The 18031-nt window shown below is 38.4% G+C and overlaps 1 protein-coding gene across 1 annotated transcript; it reads left to right on the forward strand.

The window, feature by feature from the left end:
- The first annotated feature begins 1199 nt into the window (after positions 1 to 1199).
- PELI1 (pellino E3 ubiquitin protein ligase 1) lies at positions 1200 to 17808 on the forward strand. Its single transcript, XM_011987289.1, has 6 exons — positions 1200 to 2496; positions 5869 to 5998; positions 10195 to 10296; positions 14049 to 14246; positions 14342 to 14530; positions 15405 to 17808. Exons 1-6 carry the CDS (start codon positions 2426 to 2428, stop codon positions 15969 to 15971), a joined length of 1257 nt encoding a protein of 418 aa, XP_011842679.1. The 5' UTR covers positions 1200 to 2425; the 3' UTR covers positions 15972 to 17808.
- Positions 17809 to 18031: the final 223 nt, after the last annotated feature.

Genomic DNA, 18031 nt, shown 5'->3' on the forward strand with positions numbered 1-18031 from the left:
TACATAGTTCCTCCTTTAGCTCTGAGAAGTTTGATCAACTGAAGCCTTCTTCTCTCAACTCGTCAAAGTCATTCTCCATCCAGCTTTGTTCTGTTGCTGGCGATGGGCTGCGTTCCTTTGGAGTAGGAGATGTACTCTGATTTTTTGAATTTCCAGCTTTTCTGCACAGCTTTTTCCCCATCTTTGTGGTTTTATCTGCCTTTGGTCTTTGATGATGGTGATGTACTGATGGGGTTTTGGTGTAGGTGTCCTTTCTGTTTGTTAGTTTTCCTTCTAACAGTCAGGACCCTCAGCTGTAGGTCTGTTGGAGTTTGCTTGAGGTCAACTCCAGACCCTGTTTGCCTGGGTATCAGCAGCGGAGGCTACAGAAGATAGAATATTGCTGAACCACGAGTGTTGCTGTCTGATTCTTGCTCTGGAAGCTTTGTCTTAGGGGTGTATCCCGCCGTGTGAGGTGTGAGGTGTCGGTCTGCACCTAGTGGGGGATGTCTCCCAGTTTGGCTACTCAGGCACTTGAGCAGGCAGTCTGTCCCTCTCAGATCTCAACCTCCATGCTGGGAGATCCACTGCTCTCTTCAAAGTTGTCAGACAGGGGCATTTACCTCTGCCGAGGTTTCTGCTGCTTTTTGTTTAGCTATGCCCTGTCCCCAGAGGAGGAGTCTACAGAGACAGGCCGGCCTCTTTGAGCTGTGATGGACTCCACCCAATTCGAGCTTCCCAGCAGCTTTGATTACTTACTTAAACCTCAGCAATGGCGGCGCCCCTCCCCCAGCCTCGCTGCCGCCTTGCAGTTAGATCTCAGACTGCTGTGCTAGCAATGAGGGAGGCTCCATGGGCATGGGACCCTGTGGGCCAGGTGTGGGATATAATCTCCTGGTGTGCCGTTTCCTAAGACCCTTGGTAAATCGCAGTATTAGGGTGGGAGTTACCCGATTTTCCAGGTGTTGTGTGTCTCAATTTCCCTTGGCTAGGAAAAGGAATTCCCTTCCCCCTTGCGCTTCCCAGGTGAGGCAATGCCTCGCCCTGCTTCAGCTCTTGCTGGTCAGGCTGCACCTGCGGACCAGCGCCAAGTGTCCGACACACCCCAGTGAGATGAACCCGGTACCTCAGTTGAAAATGTAGAAATCACCCATCTTCTGTGTCGCTCACGCTGGGATCTGGAGGCTGGAGCTGTTCCTATTTGGCCATCTTGGGTGCGCCCCCCCTAATTTTGTATTTTTAGTAGAGACAGGGTTTCTACATGTTGGTCAGGCTGGTCTCAAACTCCCAACCTCAAGTGATCCGTCTGCCTCGACCTCCCAAAGTGCTGGGATTACAGGCATGAACCACTGCACCCAGCCTATGTTTTGTATTGTTTTAAATATTGTTCTTGCTAGGATGAGTGATTTTCTGTTAAAACTAGATATTTTCATATTATGTTCCTAGACTCTGGATATTATCTAAACCTTCTGTTTCCACTGGGTTTTATTGACATTGCTTTGGCAAGGTCATAGGGGGTGCCTCATTACTTCCAGGCGGATGTAGAAGTCAGGGGTCCCTACTCAGCCTCTACTGACGCCTCAGGAAGAGGATCCTTCTTGTTTTTGGTGAGTGGGGGGTAGAAGTCTAGCTGACACCACTGGGATAGGTGTTGGGGCATGCCCGGCCATCAGGGTGAAAATCCTGGCTCCCTACTTGGCCGACTTTGACATTGCCCCAGTAGGGCATTGGAGCTCCTCACTATGGTTTATGAGCTGGAAGTCAAGGCTCCTCACTTAGCTTTCGTTGGTGTGGGTGGTGGTGGGGCAAAACTGTTTACTGGGTTTGGCTAGAGTGGAGCAGTTACTGTCAAAAGTTTTCCGTCTTGCCAGGCTGTCCCTTTCTTGTTTCTTTGGCTAGGGAGAGCAAGTTTTTGTTGTGGCTTTGTCTGTGCCAGTTGGCATTTCCAGGTTGCTGCCTTCTTTAGCTCCAAGTCTGGGATATATTAGGCAAAAAGAAAACCCAGAGAATTTACACCACCGTGTCATTCCATGAGTCCTGAGGTCCCTTACTTAGTTTGCCTTCTCTCCACTTTTCACAGTCTTCTCATGTTCTGTATATAAGGTCCAGGGTCTTTAGTTATCCTTAGCAGAAATGAAAGGGAAAAGTATTATCTGCTGTATGCTTCTGTAAGTGGAAGTCTTCAAATTTGCCTTTTTGACTCATTTAAACAGTTTTGTAAAATGTATAATCATTATTGGGCAAAATGTCCCATAAAATGTATATACCATGTGATGCTTTGCATAATATTGTGTTCAAGAGGACTGCTGGAAAATAACATCTTTATTTAAACTGAAACGAATTGTTCACATTATTAATGAAAACTTTTCCCCTCTAGGAAATAATGCAAAAGGTGTCCCAAGGCTCCTGACCAGTGAACAAAGATTTGAGAAAGACAGCCAAGCTCATGTTTTCTCCTGATCAAGAAAATCATCCATCTAAAGCACCAGTAAAATATGGTGAACTCATTGTCTTAGGGTAAGGTTTCTCCATTTGATAAGACACACAGTTTAATAATATATGCTAACTTTGGCATCTAGGCTATAAGTACTTTTTTTTGGAATTGGTAATGTTACCAAATCAAGAAACACTTTTAATTCTCATATTCATGCTATTGTTTAAAAGCACTCAAATATGACATAAACTTTGTCTCACCCTTACCCGCAGAAAGGGCAAAGTTTCTTAAAGATGAAATGGAAGGTTCGGGCGTGGTGGCTCACGCCTGTAATCCCAGCACTTTGGGAGGCCAAGGCAGGCAGATTACCTGAGGCCAGAAATTCAAGACCAGCCTGGCCAACATGGTGAAACCCTGTCTCTACGCAAAACACAAAAATTATCCGGGCGTGGTGGCGCGTGCCTGTAATCCCAGCTACTTGGGAGGCTGAGGCAGGGGAATTGCTTGAACCCTGGAGGCAGAGGTTGCAGTGAGCTGAGATTGCGACACTGTACTCCAGCCTGGGCAACAGAGTGAGATTCTGTCTCACGGAAAAAAAAAAAAAGATAAAAATGAAATGAAATGAAAAGTGTATTTATTTGTCCACTGTCACAGTCATTCCATTTGTCTTCCCTATCCCATGTTTTGTCTCAGCTGATTTTACCAAAAATTCCCTTTCCCTTGCCTGCTTTAAGTCATTTCATGTAGGTTAGTCTTCATTTATTCTTTTGCCTATCTAAGGTAGTTATTGCTTTGTGCTATACATTTTGGTTAAAGGAGTTGTATATATGTATGGTGACAGCATAATGCCTCTGAAGCCCAGGACCTAGCTATGTCTTAGCTCCTAAAGTAATTTCATCCATGTAACTCACAGAAATAGAACCTGAAGATTGAGGAATAGATGATTCTGTTATTCCAAATTATTTCAATTTGTTCCACTTAAACTTGTCATAACTATCAAAGTGGAGACACAGTATTAGCCTTTCTTAACTAGAGATCTCAGAAACTAGAAAATTGCTCATTTTAGGCTGCATGCAATGGTTTACACCTGTAATCCCAGCACTTTGGGAGGCCAAGGTGGGTGGATCACCTGATGTCAGGAGTTCGAGACCAGCCTGGCCAACATGGTGAAACCCCATCTTTACTAAAAATACAACAATTAACTGGGCGTGGTAGTGCATGTCTGTAATCCCAGCTACTTGGGAGGCTGAGGCAGGAGAATCACTTGAACCCAGGAAGAGGAGGTTGCAGTGAGCCGAGCACTCCAACCTGGGCAACAGAGCGAGACTCTGTCTCGAAAAAAATAAGAAAAAAGAAAATTGCTAATTTTATTTTCCCCCTGCTGTTGCTCTGCTTTTGCCTAAAAAGCAACTCAAGATATTGCAGTATGTTTGAGAGTCAGGTTAAAGTGAGAATGTGTTGTTTCAGATGAGAGAGTTAGAGAAACTGGGGAAATCATATGGAGTTACTGAGCTTGACTAGATGTTAGGAATCTTAGAATCCAGTGCTTGTTCCAGCACTGCTAGCTGTGTGACCTTGGGCAAGTCACTGAACCATCCTGGGCTTTAGTTTCCTCCTCTGTAAAAATGACAATTAGACAAGATCTTCTAAGGCCCTTTGAGACTTAAAATTCTTTTCTCAGAAACAAAACTTTAAAAGATGATAAATTTAGCATGGTAACTTCAGTATTAGAACTTCAAATGACATAGATTTTAATGGTATCAGTGACAAACAGCTCTTAACTACCAAAAACTTTTCCAGATTAAATTCTTCTAGCAGGAAATTTGAGAGTCATTTGAAGAATAGTTTAAAATTTAGCTTATGGTTTTAAACTGCCAGTCTTAGCCTATAGGTTCCTCAGTTAATCATTAGCAACAGTAATTGTCTCTGTCTGGTACTTGGTGTCCTAAAATGCAAATACTTTTTCTTCTCAACCCTCTAGAAGTGAAGCTAGACAAGGTTTCATGCTATTGCCACTTAGAAAAGAGCTTTGAACTACAGGAACGCAATGTGGGACTAAAGAGTGAGATCCAGAAGTGGGATGAGTCATGCAACTCGGGACAGTAGTTAAGGGACAATGAGGAATTGACAGTGGGGCTGGTGGCAACACAAAGCCTAGAATAGCTAAAATAATTATTAGCTAAGGGACTGTACTTTGGACTTACAGCAAGGCTAGCAACATTACCAAGGGCTTTCTCCAATACAAAGTGTTTTATTTTTTTGTAAAGGGTCAGTGTAGTTTCTATATATGGCAGTCATTGAGTAAACTCGCTTCTCAGCTTTAAGACATTCTTCCTTGCCAGCCACAATTACAGGCCATTTTATAATCACTCTTCCTCCAACCTCAAAACTGTCCCTATTCCCTGCTTCATTTCCCCCTAGATTGACATATGGTAGATCATCAAACCAAAGATTTATCAGGGGGTGGGGGCAGGGGAGGTGGACAGTGAATGAGGAAAGATTATTATTAAGCTACTGCTCATGCCTCAATGAAGCAGTAAAGAATGACATAACCACATGACAAACATACTTAAATTCAAATTCTGGCTTTGCCTGTGTCACTTCAGAATATAATTCTTCTGAGTCTGTTTCCTAACGTGTAAAAATGGGGACAGTGATTTCAATCTGGTAGAATTTTTGCAAGGGTAGATTTGGTGAGGTAATGTGCATGGGATAACATTCAGTAGTGCCTGGTGTATAGTAAACACCGAAATATTTTTATTTTGTTTTTAACTTTTTTCCATTGGTTTAGTACTTGCTTACCTTTAGGATGTACGTGTGTGTGTGTTTGTGTGTGTGTGTGTATGTGTACATGTTATAGAGAAATGTTCATAAGATCTGAAAAACAAAAGTATGTTTACTACTTAGCAAACATGTCTGTTGGACAAGTTCTGCTAATATAATGAGAGTGCATTTGTACATTCAGGTAGCTAAGACTTAACAAGTCTAAAAATTCCTTACTTCAAAAGTTCAGCTGTTTAAAGTGTTTGGTTCACAAATAAAGGAGATTGTGTTTTAAACAATACATACTATACTTTTTAAAGGTTGTATTAGCACATGCAAACAATTCACCTTAAAAAAAAAAGAATGAGTCATAAGGAGTCAGACATGCCATTAATCAGCTCTTAATTATCTTCCGTAAAAGAGGGAAGGAGAAAAATAGAGATAACTTGAATCTTTGTATAATCCAAAAGGTTCTCTGTGACTTGGAATGAAGCCAGAAAAAGAATCTCATTTTGTTTCACACACTGGCACCTGGTATGGAGATCAACAGTTGCTCAAAGGAATTTTAAATAATTATAATGTGTTAATAGATAATTAATTGGGAATTGATTCTGCAAGGCATAGTCAAACATTTGTTTTATAATTGTGCAGTTCTTGCAAGAGATCACCTATACTTTTTTTCCCCCCATCAGGTATAATGGGTCTCTCCCAAATGGCGATAGAGGAAGGAGGAAAAGTAGATTTGCTTTGTTTAAAAGACCTAAGGCAAATGGGGTGAAGCCCAGCACTGTGCATATTGCTTGTACTCCTCAGGCTGCAAAGGTAAAAAAAAAAAAAAAAAAAAAAAAAGCTACATAAATTAACTTGGAGAAATTGAAAGACTTTTATGTGTTGTTTATATTCTCTAGCATTCCCCTCACATTTCTATTTCAGAAATTTCCTTTTGTTTGGATTGGAGAAGAGACTTTGGAGACATGGTATTTGAAAAGCTGCCATATGGAAGGGGAATTGGACTTTAAAAAAAAAAAAAAGACCAGGATCAGTGGGTGGAAATTAGAAGGAAATATTCTCTTTCCTTATTAAAAGAGGTGGGGTGGGGGACAGGGCTTTATCTAGTACCTGGAATTATGCAGCTGTCTGCCCTGAGAAGTGGAAAGTTCCCACTCTGTTACTAGAGGAGCCTCCCTGGGCTGGATGAAGAATGTGATGTATAATATGTGTATTCAGGTATTAGAAGCATATTTGGGTGAGGTAATTTTTAAACTAAGAGTCTTTAAGATTCTGTGTATTGGTTGTATTCATTTTTGGTTTATAACTTCATATATTTTAGCATAGTACCTTGCACAAAGTAGACCTCAATAATTATTAAATTGAATCAAAGTTATGAAAGCAATATCCAACTGCATCTACAATATAACTTCTCAACCCCCAGCCTATTTCATGCTTCTAGCCCTGTCGTCGTCTTCTAACAAAATTTCCAGAAGCTGGACCACCATTTCAGGATACTTGGGCTTTTCCTAGAGCGACAGACAAGGAGGGGGAATTTCACATCTTTATATTTTCTGTGAATTTGTCTGCTTCCAATTTTATAACACAGACTTTATGTTATAAAGAATTTGATATTGTAATGAGCAAATAAGAAAAATTACAAAGAGTTCTTTGAGTCCTGGAAGTACCTGTATCTTTAGCTAAGTAGCCCTAGAATGTACATTAATATTATACCATCTGAAGCATATCTTTATAAGTTAAATAAACAAGAGACAGAAAAATTGGCATATGATGTGGTTTTAGGTCACAGCTTCAGTGTCTGAAGGTAATTGGCTTCTCAGCTTTGTTTTATATCCAGTTTGATTTGTGAAAGAATCCTTAGGCCTTGACTAGGACTCCTCTGTTACTATTTGGGAACCAGTTAGTGCAGAAAGGGGACAGTTTCTTTTTGCTCCTTTGGAGAGAAGGAATATGCTAAGCAGGTGGTGGAAGTAAACCTCAGATTGATTCAGTCTGAGGAGCTTCTTACAGTATCTCCCCCAGGAGTGCTCTTGACATTTTGGGTGTGCCACTTTTTCATTGTTCAGGACTTTCCCACATACTACAGGACATTTAGGGGTCCTTCACCCACAAAATGCCATTTGAGCCTGCAAATCCTCATAACAGCCAAAAAATGCACAAAATATTTTCAGATGCCCCTTAGACAGCTAATACTACCTCTGGTTGAAAACCACTATAAGGGAAAATATTTCTAATCCCTACCTCTATAATACGATATTCTGTACTTTTCTTCCTATTTTACTCTGCTGTGCCCGCATGTTTTCATTGTTATCTCCTTTTCATCTTTCATCTTTACTAGGCAATAAGAATCTTAGGGATCAGATTGACCCTTGGCTGGATGTGGTAGCTCACACCTGTAATCCCAGCACTTGAGAGACCAAGGTGGGCGGATCACTGGAGCTCAGGAGTTCGAGACCAGCCTGGGCAACATGGTGAAACTCTATCTTCACCAAACACACAAAAAATTAGCCAAGTGTGGTGGCATGCCCCAAAGTCCCAGCTCCTTGGCAGGCTGAAGTGGGAGGATCACTTGAGCCGGGGAGGCAGAGGCTGCAGTGAGCTGAGATCATGCCACTGCACTGTAGCCTGAGTGACAGAGTGGGACCCTGTCTCAATTTAAAAAAAGAAAAAGGATTGACTCTTTCCTCTTTAAATTTTGGAGGAATGTATTTGTGAGGTCATGACGAAAAGTAAGCATTTAGTCTGGCAGTCATCTGGGATGAGTAGGTAAAACCCTGCGTTCTAGACCAGTGAGAACCAAACTTAACTAGACATAGTTTTTATTCTCAGTCTAACAGTAGGTTTAATAACTAACAAACAAAGATTACAATCTCAAAGCACAAAAAAACCAATGTTTTAAAATCTCTTTAGCCACTAAGAATTAATTTTAAAATACTGAGTAATTATTTCATTGAAAAGTCAGCTGTTTAACCAGTGGCACATGCCTGTTAGTCCCAGCTCCTTGGGAGGCAGAGGCAGGAAGATCACTTCAGCACAGGGTAAAGCTGTAGTGTGCCGTTTTCCTGCCTATAAATAGCCACTGCACTTCAGCCTCTGCAACATAGCGAAACCTGGTCTCTTAAAACGTGTGTGTGTGTGTGTGTGTGTGTGTGTGTGTGTGTGTTTAAAACCTGTAAAACAATTATATAGTATTTATGAATACCTACATGTGTAGAAAGAAATATGTAAAACATGCATGTAAATGATCTACACTGCATTCTTGAGGTTGGATACCTCTGTGGAGAAAAGGAAATTGGGAGGGACATGGAGGCAGCCTCGATCGTATCTGTAGTTTAATTCCTTAAAAAAATCAGAAGCAGGCCAGGCACAGTGGTTCATGCCTGTAGTCCCAGCATTTTGGGAGGCCGAGGCGGGCGGATCATGAGGTCAGGAGTTCGAGACCAGCATGGCCAACATGGCAAAACTCCATCTCTACTAAAAATACAAAAATTAGCCGGGCATGGTGGCGTGCACCTTTAATCCCAGCTACTCAGGAGGCGAGGCAGGAGAATCACTTGAACCTGGGAGGCGGAGGTTTCAGTGAGTTAGCGCCACTGCACTCCAGCCTAGGCAACAGAGCGAGACTCTGTCGCAAAAAAAAATAAAAATAAAAATCAGAAGCAAAAGTGGCAGTATTAAGCTTTGATAAAGCTGAGTCGTTAGTATGGTCTCTGTATATTTGGAAATAGTGTATTTCTGTATTCTGTTTGTAGATATTTGGAAATTTGACAGTCTTAAAGCTGTTGTTTTAAGGCTTTATCTATTACAGATTAGCTGCAAATTGAAACCAAGTAAAAGCTTATGATGCCAAACTTCTAATTAAGAAGGATTTTTTCATTCAGCTTCTTTGCTGTATATAATTATTCTCTTCTGTCTTTGTGTCTGTTTTCTTTTTATGCAGCCCATTTCTACTTCCTTTGTGTGATGACTAGATTTTTCCCCTTCTTTGATATTATCTTCAACTCATATACATAGAAAACACTTGAAAACAAAACTGAAAAGTTCTTTTTAGCAATGTTTTTAGTTTGAGATAAGTCAGAAATACAGTCATAAGCATTACATCCCTTTCCTTTGGTAATGTTTAATCATTCTATGAATGTTTCTTTTGTTTTTTAAAGAATTTTTTTCTTTTATCTCCTGGGACCAAATCCCAAATGCATTTTTCTGTATCTCACCCAGCATATGGCAAACATTTGTCATCTGTAGAGTCACAAAATGGTTAGAAAACCAGTTAACTTGGCTTGTGAGTGAACTTTATAGCTTTCTGAATTACTTCAAAAATAAGATTCCTCTTATTTTGCAAGATTTTGCATTTTCTTCTTATCAGAGTACTGTTGTTTTCTATTTTTATGTGGGATTTGGTTTTGATTATTTTATAATTTAAAATACTTAATAAGGGATTGTAGTGGTTTGATAAAAGAAAATTATGGGCCAGGCGCAGTGGTTCACGCCTGTAATCCTAGCACTTTGGGAGGCTGAGGCGGGCGGATTGCCTTAGCTCAGGAGTTCAAGACCAGCCTGGGCAACATGGTGAAATGCTGTCTCTACTAAAAATACAAAAATATTAGCCATGCATGGCAGTATGCACCTGTAGTCCCAGCTGCTTGGGAGGCTGAGGCAGGAGAATTGCTTGAACCCGGGAGGCGGAGGTTGCAGTGAACCTCTGAGATCGCACCACTGCACTCCAGCCTAGGCGACAAAACAAGACTCCATCTTTGGAAAAAAAAAAAAAAAAGAAAGAAAATTATGTTTTTACTCTGTAACTGCTTCTAAATATTCTTCGATGCCCCATTCAACCCAAGAAACTACTGTCACAACTGACAGGAGTTATTAACCTCTCTAAATTTCAGGGGGAAAATATATAAGTATGTCATGTATTTGATAAATAGTTTTCCCTTTTTTTAATGAAAAGATTATCTGATTGGATTGACCTGCCTACTAATTTTTGCTATTAACTTTTTCATTCTTAGGCAATAAGCAACAAGGACCAGCATAGCATATCATATACTTTATCTCGGGCCCAGACTGTGGTGGTTGAATATACTCATGACAGCAACACCGATATGTTTCAGGTATTATAACATCTAAAATTTTTTTTCTTAAAAACAAAAAAGTTAAAAATCTATTGGTAAGTTTTGCTGAGATCAGATAAAGGATTATCATATATTTATATTGTATTTTATTAAAATATGGATTGATTGCTAACCCTCATAAATAGAAGTCAGTCTAGCACAGTTGAGATAGGCTCCGAAATAAGAATTACTGGTAAATATTACATAGCCATTATATGCCTCAGTTTCCTTCTCTGTAAAGTGCAGATAATAGACTCTCCCCTATGACTGTTAAGAGGCTTAAATGATCTAGTACACGTAGAGTACTCAGCGCTGTGCCAGGTACTTAGTAAAAACACTTAGTGAATAGTAGCTATTATCCAAAAAAGAAAACAATAAATATTCTGCACACATTTATGACTCTTTCTACCACTACCTCCCACGTTCGTCTCTAGGCAATAAACAATCCAGGCACTTGCTAACTATTTTATTATCTATGTGAAATCAAACCTTTTTCTCAGCACATATTTGGTCAGTGCTGCTCATGCAATAAAAGTATTTTTCTCTTACTTTTTGTACCAGTCCAGTGCTGATATTTTTGTAAACTGGTAGATTTTAGGACAGTCAATTCCAAAGATGTAAATAGAATCTTTGATCTTCTCCCTTAATATTGAGCTCTCCAAAGCTTAGCCTTTTATAAACAAACTTAAGTAGAACATAAATTATCTGATAATGTTGCTTTTATAATTATTGTCACATGGACTTTTCCATTTTTCTTTATTTTACAAGGCAAATAAAAGTGAAAAGGCCTGGAAATATATTTAATTTCAGTCAATAGTGAAATATTTCTTTGAAGTCACTCCCTCTGCTCAACCCTTTTAATGAGATGAGATACTGAATTTCTTTTCTCTAGTTAATATTATTAGAATGTGGGCATTTGTGTTTTCCTCTCTTTTACCAAAAATAAATTACATCTTTAATGAAGATTAATGTTTAGATCCAAGAAAAACCTAACACAAAGCTTTAGGATGGTTTTTCACATTTTGTTTCACTGACAAGCAGTGAAAATGAATGAGCTTAGCTTTTTTTAAAATCAAGGTGCTACTAGGCCTGTAGTCTCAGTTACTCAGGAGGCTGAGGTGGGAGAATAGCTTGAGGCCAGCCTGGGCAACATAGTGAGACTTCGTCTCTTTAATAAAATGTAGATAAATGTGTGTGTGTGTGTGTGTGTGTATCTCCAAGATATTTGGTCACAGGCTAGAATTTTAGCTTCAGAAAGTACCTTATATTTATTTGTTTACCCCTTATCTTTGGTAGATTAAGTTAACTGAAATCTTGTGAGTTAACGATGATAGAGTTACTTGGGGGCAAAACTGAAATTAAACCAGGCATCCTGAATTCTGAAACAATGTCTTCACCATCTAATGAAGGCCCTTAAATAAGTTTTAACATTTTGAGTTTTGTCTTTTTCCTAAAGTAGAGAATTTTTCCCAGTATCATAAACTGATTATGTCCTTTCTACAGGTATTATACCTTTGGAAAATCCAAACATTTCAGCATCAAAAAGACTGTGATGTATCAGAAACTACCTTGATAAACTAGGCAGTCTTTGAGGAATTGTATTAGAAACATTCTAGGATTGTCTACCCTGTAAACTGAACAAGAACATTTGTTGTTCAAGTCATCAGATGTTCCAACTCCAACTCTATGCATTGTTTGGCACTACGAAGTAAGGGAGACATTACAAGCTGATTACATGCCTAGGTGCTGTACTGACCCTCTAAATTTTAAGCACATTGATTGTGTTGAGGAAGGATGGAGAAGAGACTTTGTACTGGTGTCTTTTCATGTAGATCTTTTTATCAGGTTAAGTAGGATTTTTGCCAGCAACCAGTAGAAAAGCATTCTAGCAAAAGAGATGGCAAAGAAGTAGTACACAGTGTGGTAAAAGATTGATGAATAAGCCACTTGTAGCTAATATACATAAATAGCAGGAAATTTGGCTGGATTGGTAGATGGGAGGCAAATCTTGAGTCAGTTTCTAACTATTATTAGAAATAATAAACTACAAATTTTGGATAAGCTATAAGGAACCATTGAGTTTTCTCATGAGGGTGAGGGAGAGTAACAAAAGAGCTGTATTTTTAATGCTAATAATAGCAGTTAGAAAGGGGTAGAATTAGTAACAATCAGATTTTGGCATATGATCACATTCATGGTGGGTTTTTTTCCCTTTATAGATACTTAAGTTTCTTCCTTCTCATTGTCATTACAAATATTGCTTCAGTGTCTTAACTAGTCTCTTCCAAGACCAAGTTGAAATGTTAGCTCTCTGGAACAGTCTCTTTCCAAATAAGTGCTACTTCTGTTGATTCTGAATATTAGTTCAATCCTTGGCTTGTATCTTTTAGCCTGTAAAGAGCCTTTGTGTTTGGGGAAATATTTTTAGTTTCAAAGATCTGAGGCCATTTAAGATATGTTTATTTTTAAGAATAAAGAAAAGGAATATCCAACCTTGTATTTGTTAACTAGTTTCCCTCTAAAACTATCCAATCTAAATATAAAGACTTTATACTTGACAAGTGGACAAAAACACTAAAGAAGTTTATCTGAAAGTGTGCTGATACAGGGAACTTGAGGCTAAAATATGTAAAGAGTAAGAGTCTTTATCTTTGTAGAGGGTCAGTATTTTTTCTCAGTACCCACATTCTTCAATTTTATGATACTACTTTATAACAAATACATTCATGAACTGATAATTTCCAAATGTTTGCTTTAAAGTCCTGTGACACTTGTGACTGTTGTCATCTACCCATTGATTTCCTTTTTTCTTTCCAACTTTCAAAATGCAATTAACTTATTTACTAGCTAGTACCTCTGAAGATGTTTTGAAATCTCTGACACCTCACCCATCCAGAACTCTTATCTGGGAGCCTTGTCTCTCTGAAATATCCCCAAGAACCAGGAAGAGTATATATATAAAATAAATGCCACAAAGTTGATGCAGTGAAATTCCTTTTCTGTGCTCCCTAGAGAATCCCTTAGGCTCTCACCAGAACCTTTTGAAATACTTTTCTCTGAAGTAGGTTATTTGATTTCTCAAACCATAACAGAGTAAGAGTAGCCAGTTGAAAGAGGGGCTTGTTTCTGGATACAGGCTTGACCAAAAACAAGGAGTGATAGCTGACAACCTGGCAGAAAAGAAACAGGAAAATATATGAAGTATACATAAGACCTCAAAGCAAGGCTATGTAAGCCCTTGACATAAGGATCAGCAGTCTTGTATACCTCTTATAGCACCAGAAGACATCACTGCATTTCAGCTTAATGTAAATGGTATTTATAGTGTAATGTTCTGCAGTCATCCTAAAATATTTACTTATATATGTTCACTATATTCTGTTAAATAAGGTAGAATATCTCTTTAAATATCTCTAAAGAGAAGAAATCTACATGATACACATATTTCCATCCAAAAGGGTTAAAATTAAAATCTGCAGCCATCTAGAAATTTCAGCCGTTCCTGAACTCTTCATTTCCTGAGGGTTTCGTATGTTATTGTAAGTTCTCATTTAATTCCATGCTCTAAGTGATTACTTCATCTGAGACAGTCTGATTAGTTTTCAAGAGTATAGATGCCCCCAACGTTAAGTATGGTAAGCTTCAACTTTAGAAATTTCAAAGGCCTAGTGTTTTCTCCTTATTGTGCCTTTCTTGAATGGATTTTCCACTGTGTTCTTTGAATGGGTTTATAGATATTTTTTTTCCCTCAGATTGGCCGGTCGACTGAAAGCCCCATTGATTTTGTAGTAACTGACACAGTTCCTGGAAGTCAAAGTAATTCTGATACACAGTCAGTACAAAGTACTATATCAAGATTTGCCTGTAGAATCATATGTGAACGGAATCCTCCCTTTACAGCACGGATTTATGCCGCAGGATTTGACTCATCAAAAAACATCTTTCTTGGGGTAAAAAGCTTTTTTTCTAAATGATGCTTTCTTTTATACTAGCTTTCATTCCAAATTACAAGTAATTGGAAGCTCACTTCTATTATTTCTACTAGGAGAAGGCTGCCAAATGGAAGACATCAGATGGGCAGATGGATGGTTTGACCACTAATGGTGTTCTTGTGATGCATCCACGCAATGGATTCACAGAGGACTCCAAGCCTGGAATATGGAGAGAAATATCGGTGTGTGGAAACGTATTTAGCCTGCGTGAAACCAGATCAGCGCAGCAGAGAGGAAAAATGGTAAATACTGAATGGTATTTTCTTAATTAGCTACAATAAACACATAGGATGAGTTGAACTGAATGCATTACGTACATTCCAGAAAACTCTTAAATCTATTGCCAACACAGAATACTAAGGCTATCAAACACTGACTACCAGATTCTATACTAGAGGTCAGTGTGTTAATATTTCATTTAGTAGCCGGGCACGGTCGCTCACACCTATAATCCCAGCACTTTGGGAGGCCGAGGCGGACAGATCACCTGAGGTCAGGAGTTTGAGACCAGCGTGACCCACATGGAGAAACCCTGTCTCTACTGAAAATGCAAAATAAGCTGGGCATGGTGGCACATGCCTGTAATCCCAGCTACTCGGGAGGCTGAGGCAGGAGAATCACTTGAACCTGGGAGGTGGAGGTTGTGGTGAGCTGAGATCGCGCCGTTGCACTCCAGCCTGGCAATAAGAGCAAAACTCTGTCTCAAAAAAAAAAAAAAAAAATTGGTAAACTCTGAAAGTTTATTCTTCTGTCATAACATCTTAATATATTTTAAAACCTAAGCTTTCTTAAACTAAACAGCACTCTGATCTTTTCAGCCATCTGTATATCTTTAACCATATTTACCTCATTAAAAATATTAGACTTATTGATTAGCCAGGTGTTTTAATCATAAGTTGTCTTTACCATAAGGCTAAAAAGAAATATGTTAATGTTTGATATTTTATCCTTGATTTTCAAACTTACCTTTTTGATAACTACTGTCCGTTTCTTGAATATTTAGTGAAAATCCTAGGAAATCTCATTTCTTGAGTAAGGAGTACTTAAAACCAAAAGGCTTATGTAAAAATCCAAAACAGAGTGGTGAATATGTTTTTCAACTCTTGTCTTCTCTAGGTGGAAATTGAAACCAATCAGTTACAAGATGGCTCGTTAATTGACCTCTGTGGTGCAACATTGCTATGGCGTACTGCAGAAGGCCTTTCCCACACTCCTACCGTGAAGCATTTGGAAGCTTTAAGACAGGAAATCAATGCAGCACGACCTCAGTGCCCTGTAGGGTTCAACACACTAGCATTTCCTAGTATGAAGAGGAAAGATGTTGTAGATGAAAAACAACCATGGGTATATCTAAACTGCGGCCATGTACATGGCTATCATAACTGGGGAAACAAAGAAGAACGTGATGGAAAAGATCGTGAATGTCCTATGTGTAGGTCTGTCGGTCCCTATGTTCCTCTGTGGCTTGGATGTGAAGCTGGATTTTATGTGGACGCCGGCCCTCCAACCCATGCGTTTAGCCCTTGTGGGCATGTGTGTTCAGAAAAGACAACTGCCTATTGGTCCCAGATCCCGCTTCCTCATGGTACTCATACTTTTCATGCAGCCTGTCCCTTTTGTGCACATCAGTTGGCTGGTGAACAAGGCTACATCAGACTTATTTTTCAAGGACCTCTAGACTAACAGACCATTGTCCTCCAGGACTACATTATAAATTTATAAGCTAAGTGAGTTGGGTTTTCGAACCTGTTGTCCACGTCACAGTTTTTCTGCTCTGGTCATTTGCATTAAGATGAAGAATTTTTTAAAACATTTATAATAAATAGCAATTTCTGAGCAAAAATCTGGGAAACTCAAGCAAAGGAATTACTGAAAGTATCAGTATTCTGAATTCTGAGTTTTGAAAATATATTTTGAGGAGAAAAAGACATAGTCTAATTTGATGCCTTCCTTTTAGTGTTTTTGAATCACCCATCCTCAGTGCTGAAATTGTTTTGTATAACTGAGGGTACTGTTGGTTCAAACTATGTTAGTTTACAGTTTGTTGCAAACATTGTAAAATATAGCAACATGTATATTAACTTTTTTCTATTTTACCTTAGAATGTTCTTGATAGAGTAGCATGGTAACAATGGTGTCACACCCTTGGTGTGAATGGTAGCTTAGTGAGCACAGCTAGCTCAAGGATTTGCAAAGTTAGGAAGAAGGACAAGAGAACCTCTCTCCCCACCCCAGTCTAAATATGGAATTTGGTAAATTAGAATACTTTGTAATTTGTAAGACCAATTTCATATTAATTACCATTGTGTGAAAGATGTTTGTTTTTAACCACATTAAAGATAATCAGGAAAGATTTTTTCTTAATGTTTCTCTCGAGCGTAGTACTATAACAAAAACTTAATGCTAAGAAACATTTTATATGCTCCTTTGAATATGCAATTTAATCTAGATTATCTATTTTTCTCCCATGATAACTAATCTGTTTTTAGTATCAGCAGCATTTGGCAAGTTTATTTTTTTGGATATAAACTGTGGTTCATCTGTTCACTGTTCCTAGAAAAAAATAATTCCCATAAGAAAAAGTATAAATTAGCAAGAAAGGAGAGTGACTTGATTTGCTTTTGGAAAAAGAAATGCTTAATTAATTATTCTGTATTTGGCCTTATTCAGGCATAAGGAAATCTAGAGATCTAAAGGGTTGAATGACAATAGTGCCCCCCTTTCTAGCAGACCAGCCTTAACTCTGGGTTTGAATCCTAAGGAGATTGCCACAGTGAGACTTAAGTAAATGTTTGCTTGGCAGATGAGCACCAATGACTGCAGCGTGGAGTGACGCACTGCATGGTCTGTTTATTCTCTAATTCCAATATGTCTTTTGCTTCCAAAAGCAAGAACAAGTTTCTTCTCTCCCCTCCTTCCCACCCTTTTTTCAAAGGCACCACAAGTATAGACAGTTGCACTACATCAAATCTGTTTTTGACACTTGTAGAAACCAGTACACTTTTAGATTAGACAGTATCTTTTTTTAATATTTTGATTTGTTTTCCTTTAGTTTGAGAAGTTGTATAATACTTAATTGACTGTAGCAAAGTTTTATATATGTTAGCATAGCTTTAATTTATCCTCTTACAAAACTGTTCTGAATTTTCTTTTGGTTTTTAAAAAACAAAACTTGTTGCTTAGAAGCCATGAACTATTTTATTTTACTTCAACTGTCAAAACTTCCTTGTTTTTAAAAATGATCATTTGGGTTCACTCAGGAAATGCATGTCAGGAACTTGTATTATAAGTTTATTAGTTGTGATGTATCAGTAACTGCTGTTACCCCTTTTTCAAAGAAATATAATTAATTTTGAAGTTTTCTAGATTGTCACATGCTTTGTGACTAATGCAAGAAAGCAAGTCTTGTGTTGTATTTGTTCTAGTCATTTCTATTCAGGCTATATATTGTAGCTTAATTTTTATTTGCCATTAATTTATTTAAACTAAGTAAATACTTTTCAAAATAGATATTTGAATTTGTCTCTGTGAGTTCATTTTTGCATAATCGAGAATGATTAACGAGAAGTGAAAACTGTGGACAACTCTATTCCACACTCCAAAAATACTCAGTTGAAACAGATGAAGAGTTTGCATTTAATGTAACACTTTAAAGTCTCTGGTTCTTTTTGAAAAGCATCTCTTATTAATAAAGAAACTTTGTTAGTGGTTGAATAATTGAGGACTTGTCTAAGTTAAGCCTT

Source organism: Mandrillus leucophaeus, unplaced genomic scaffold (genome assembly GCF_000951045.1).
Source record: "Mandrillus leucophaeus isolate KB7577 unplaced genomic scaffold, Mleu.le_1.0 Scaffold307, whole genome shotgun sequence".
NCBI classification, from domain to species: Eukaryota; Metazoa; Chordata; class Mammalia; order Primates; family Cercopithecidae; genus Mandrillus; species Mandrillus leucophaeus.

Excerpts from the sequence above, each read along its gene's own strand:
- PELI1 (XM_011987289.1), top strand. The coding sequence starts at position 2,426 with ATGTTTTCTCCTGATCAAGAAAATCATCCATCTAAAGCACCAGTAAAA. Across the intron at positions 14,247-14,341 it reads CAAAAAACATCTTTCTTGGG|GAGAAGGCTGCCAAATGGAA; the intron begins GTAAAAAGCTTT and ends TATTTCTACTAG. Across the intron at positions 14,531-15,404 it reads CGCAGCAGAGAGGAAAAATG|GTGGAAATTGAAACCAATCA; the intron begins GTAAATACTGAA and ends TGTCTTCTCTAG.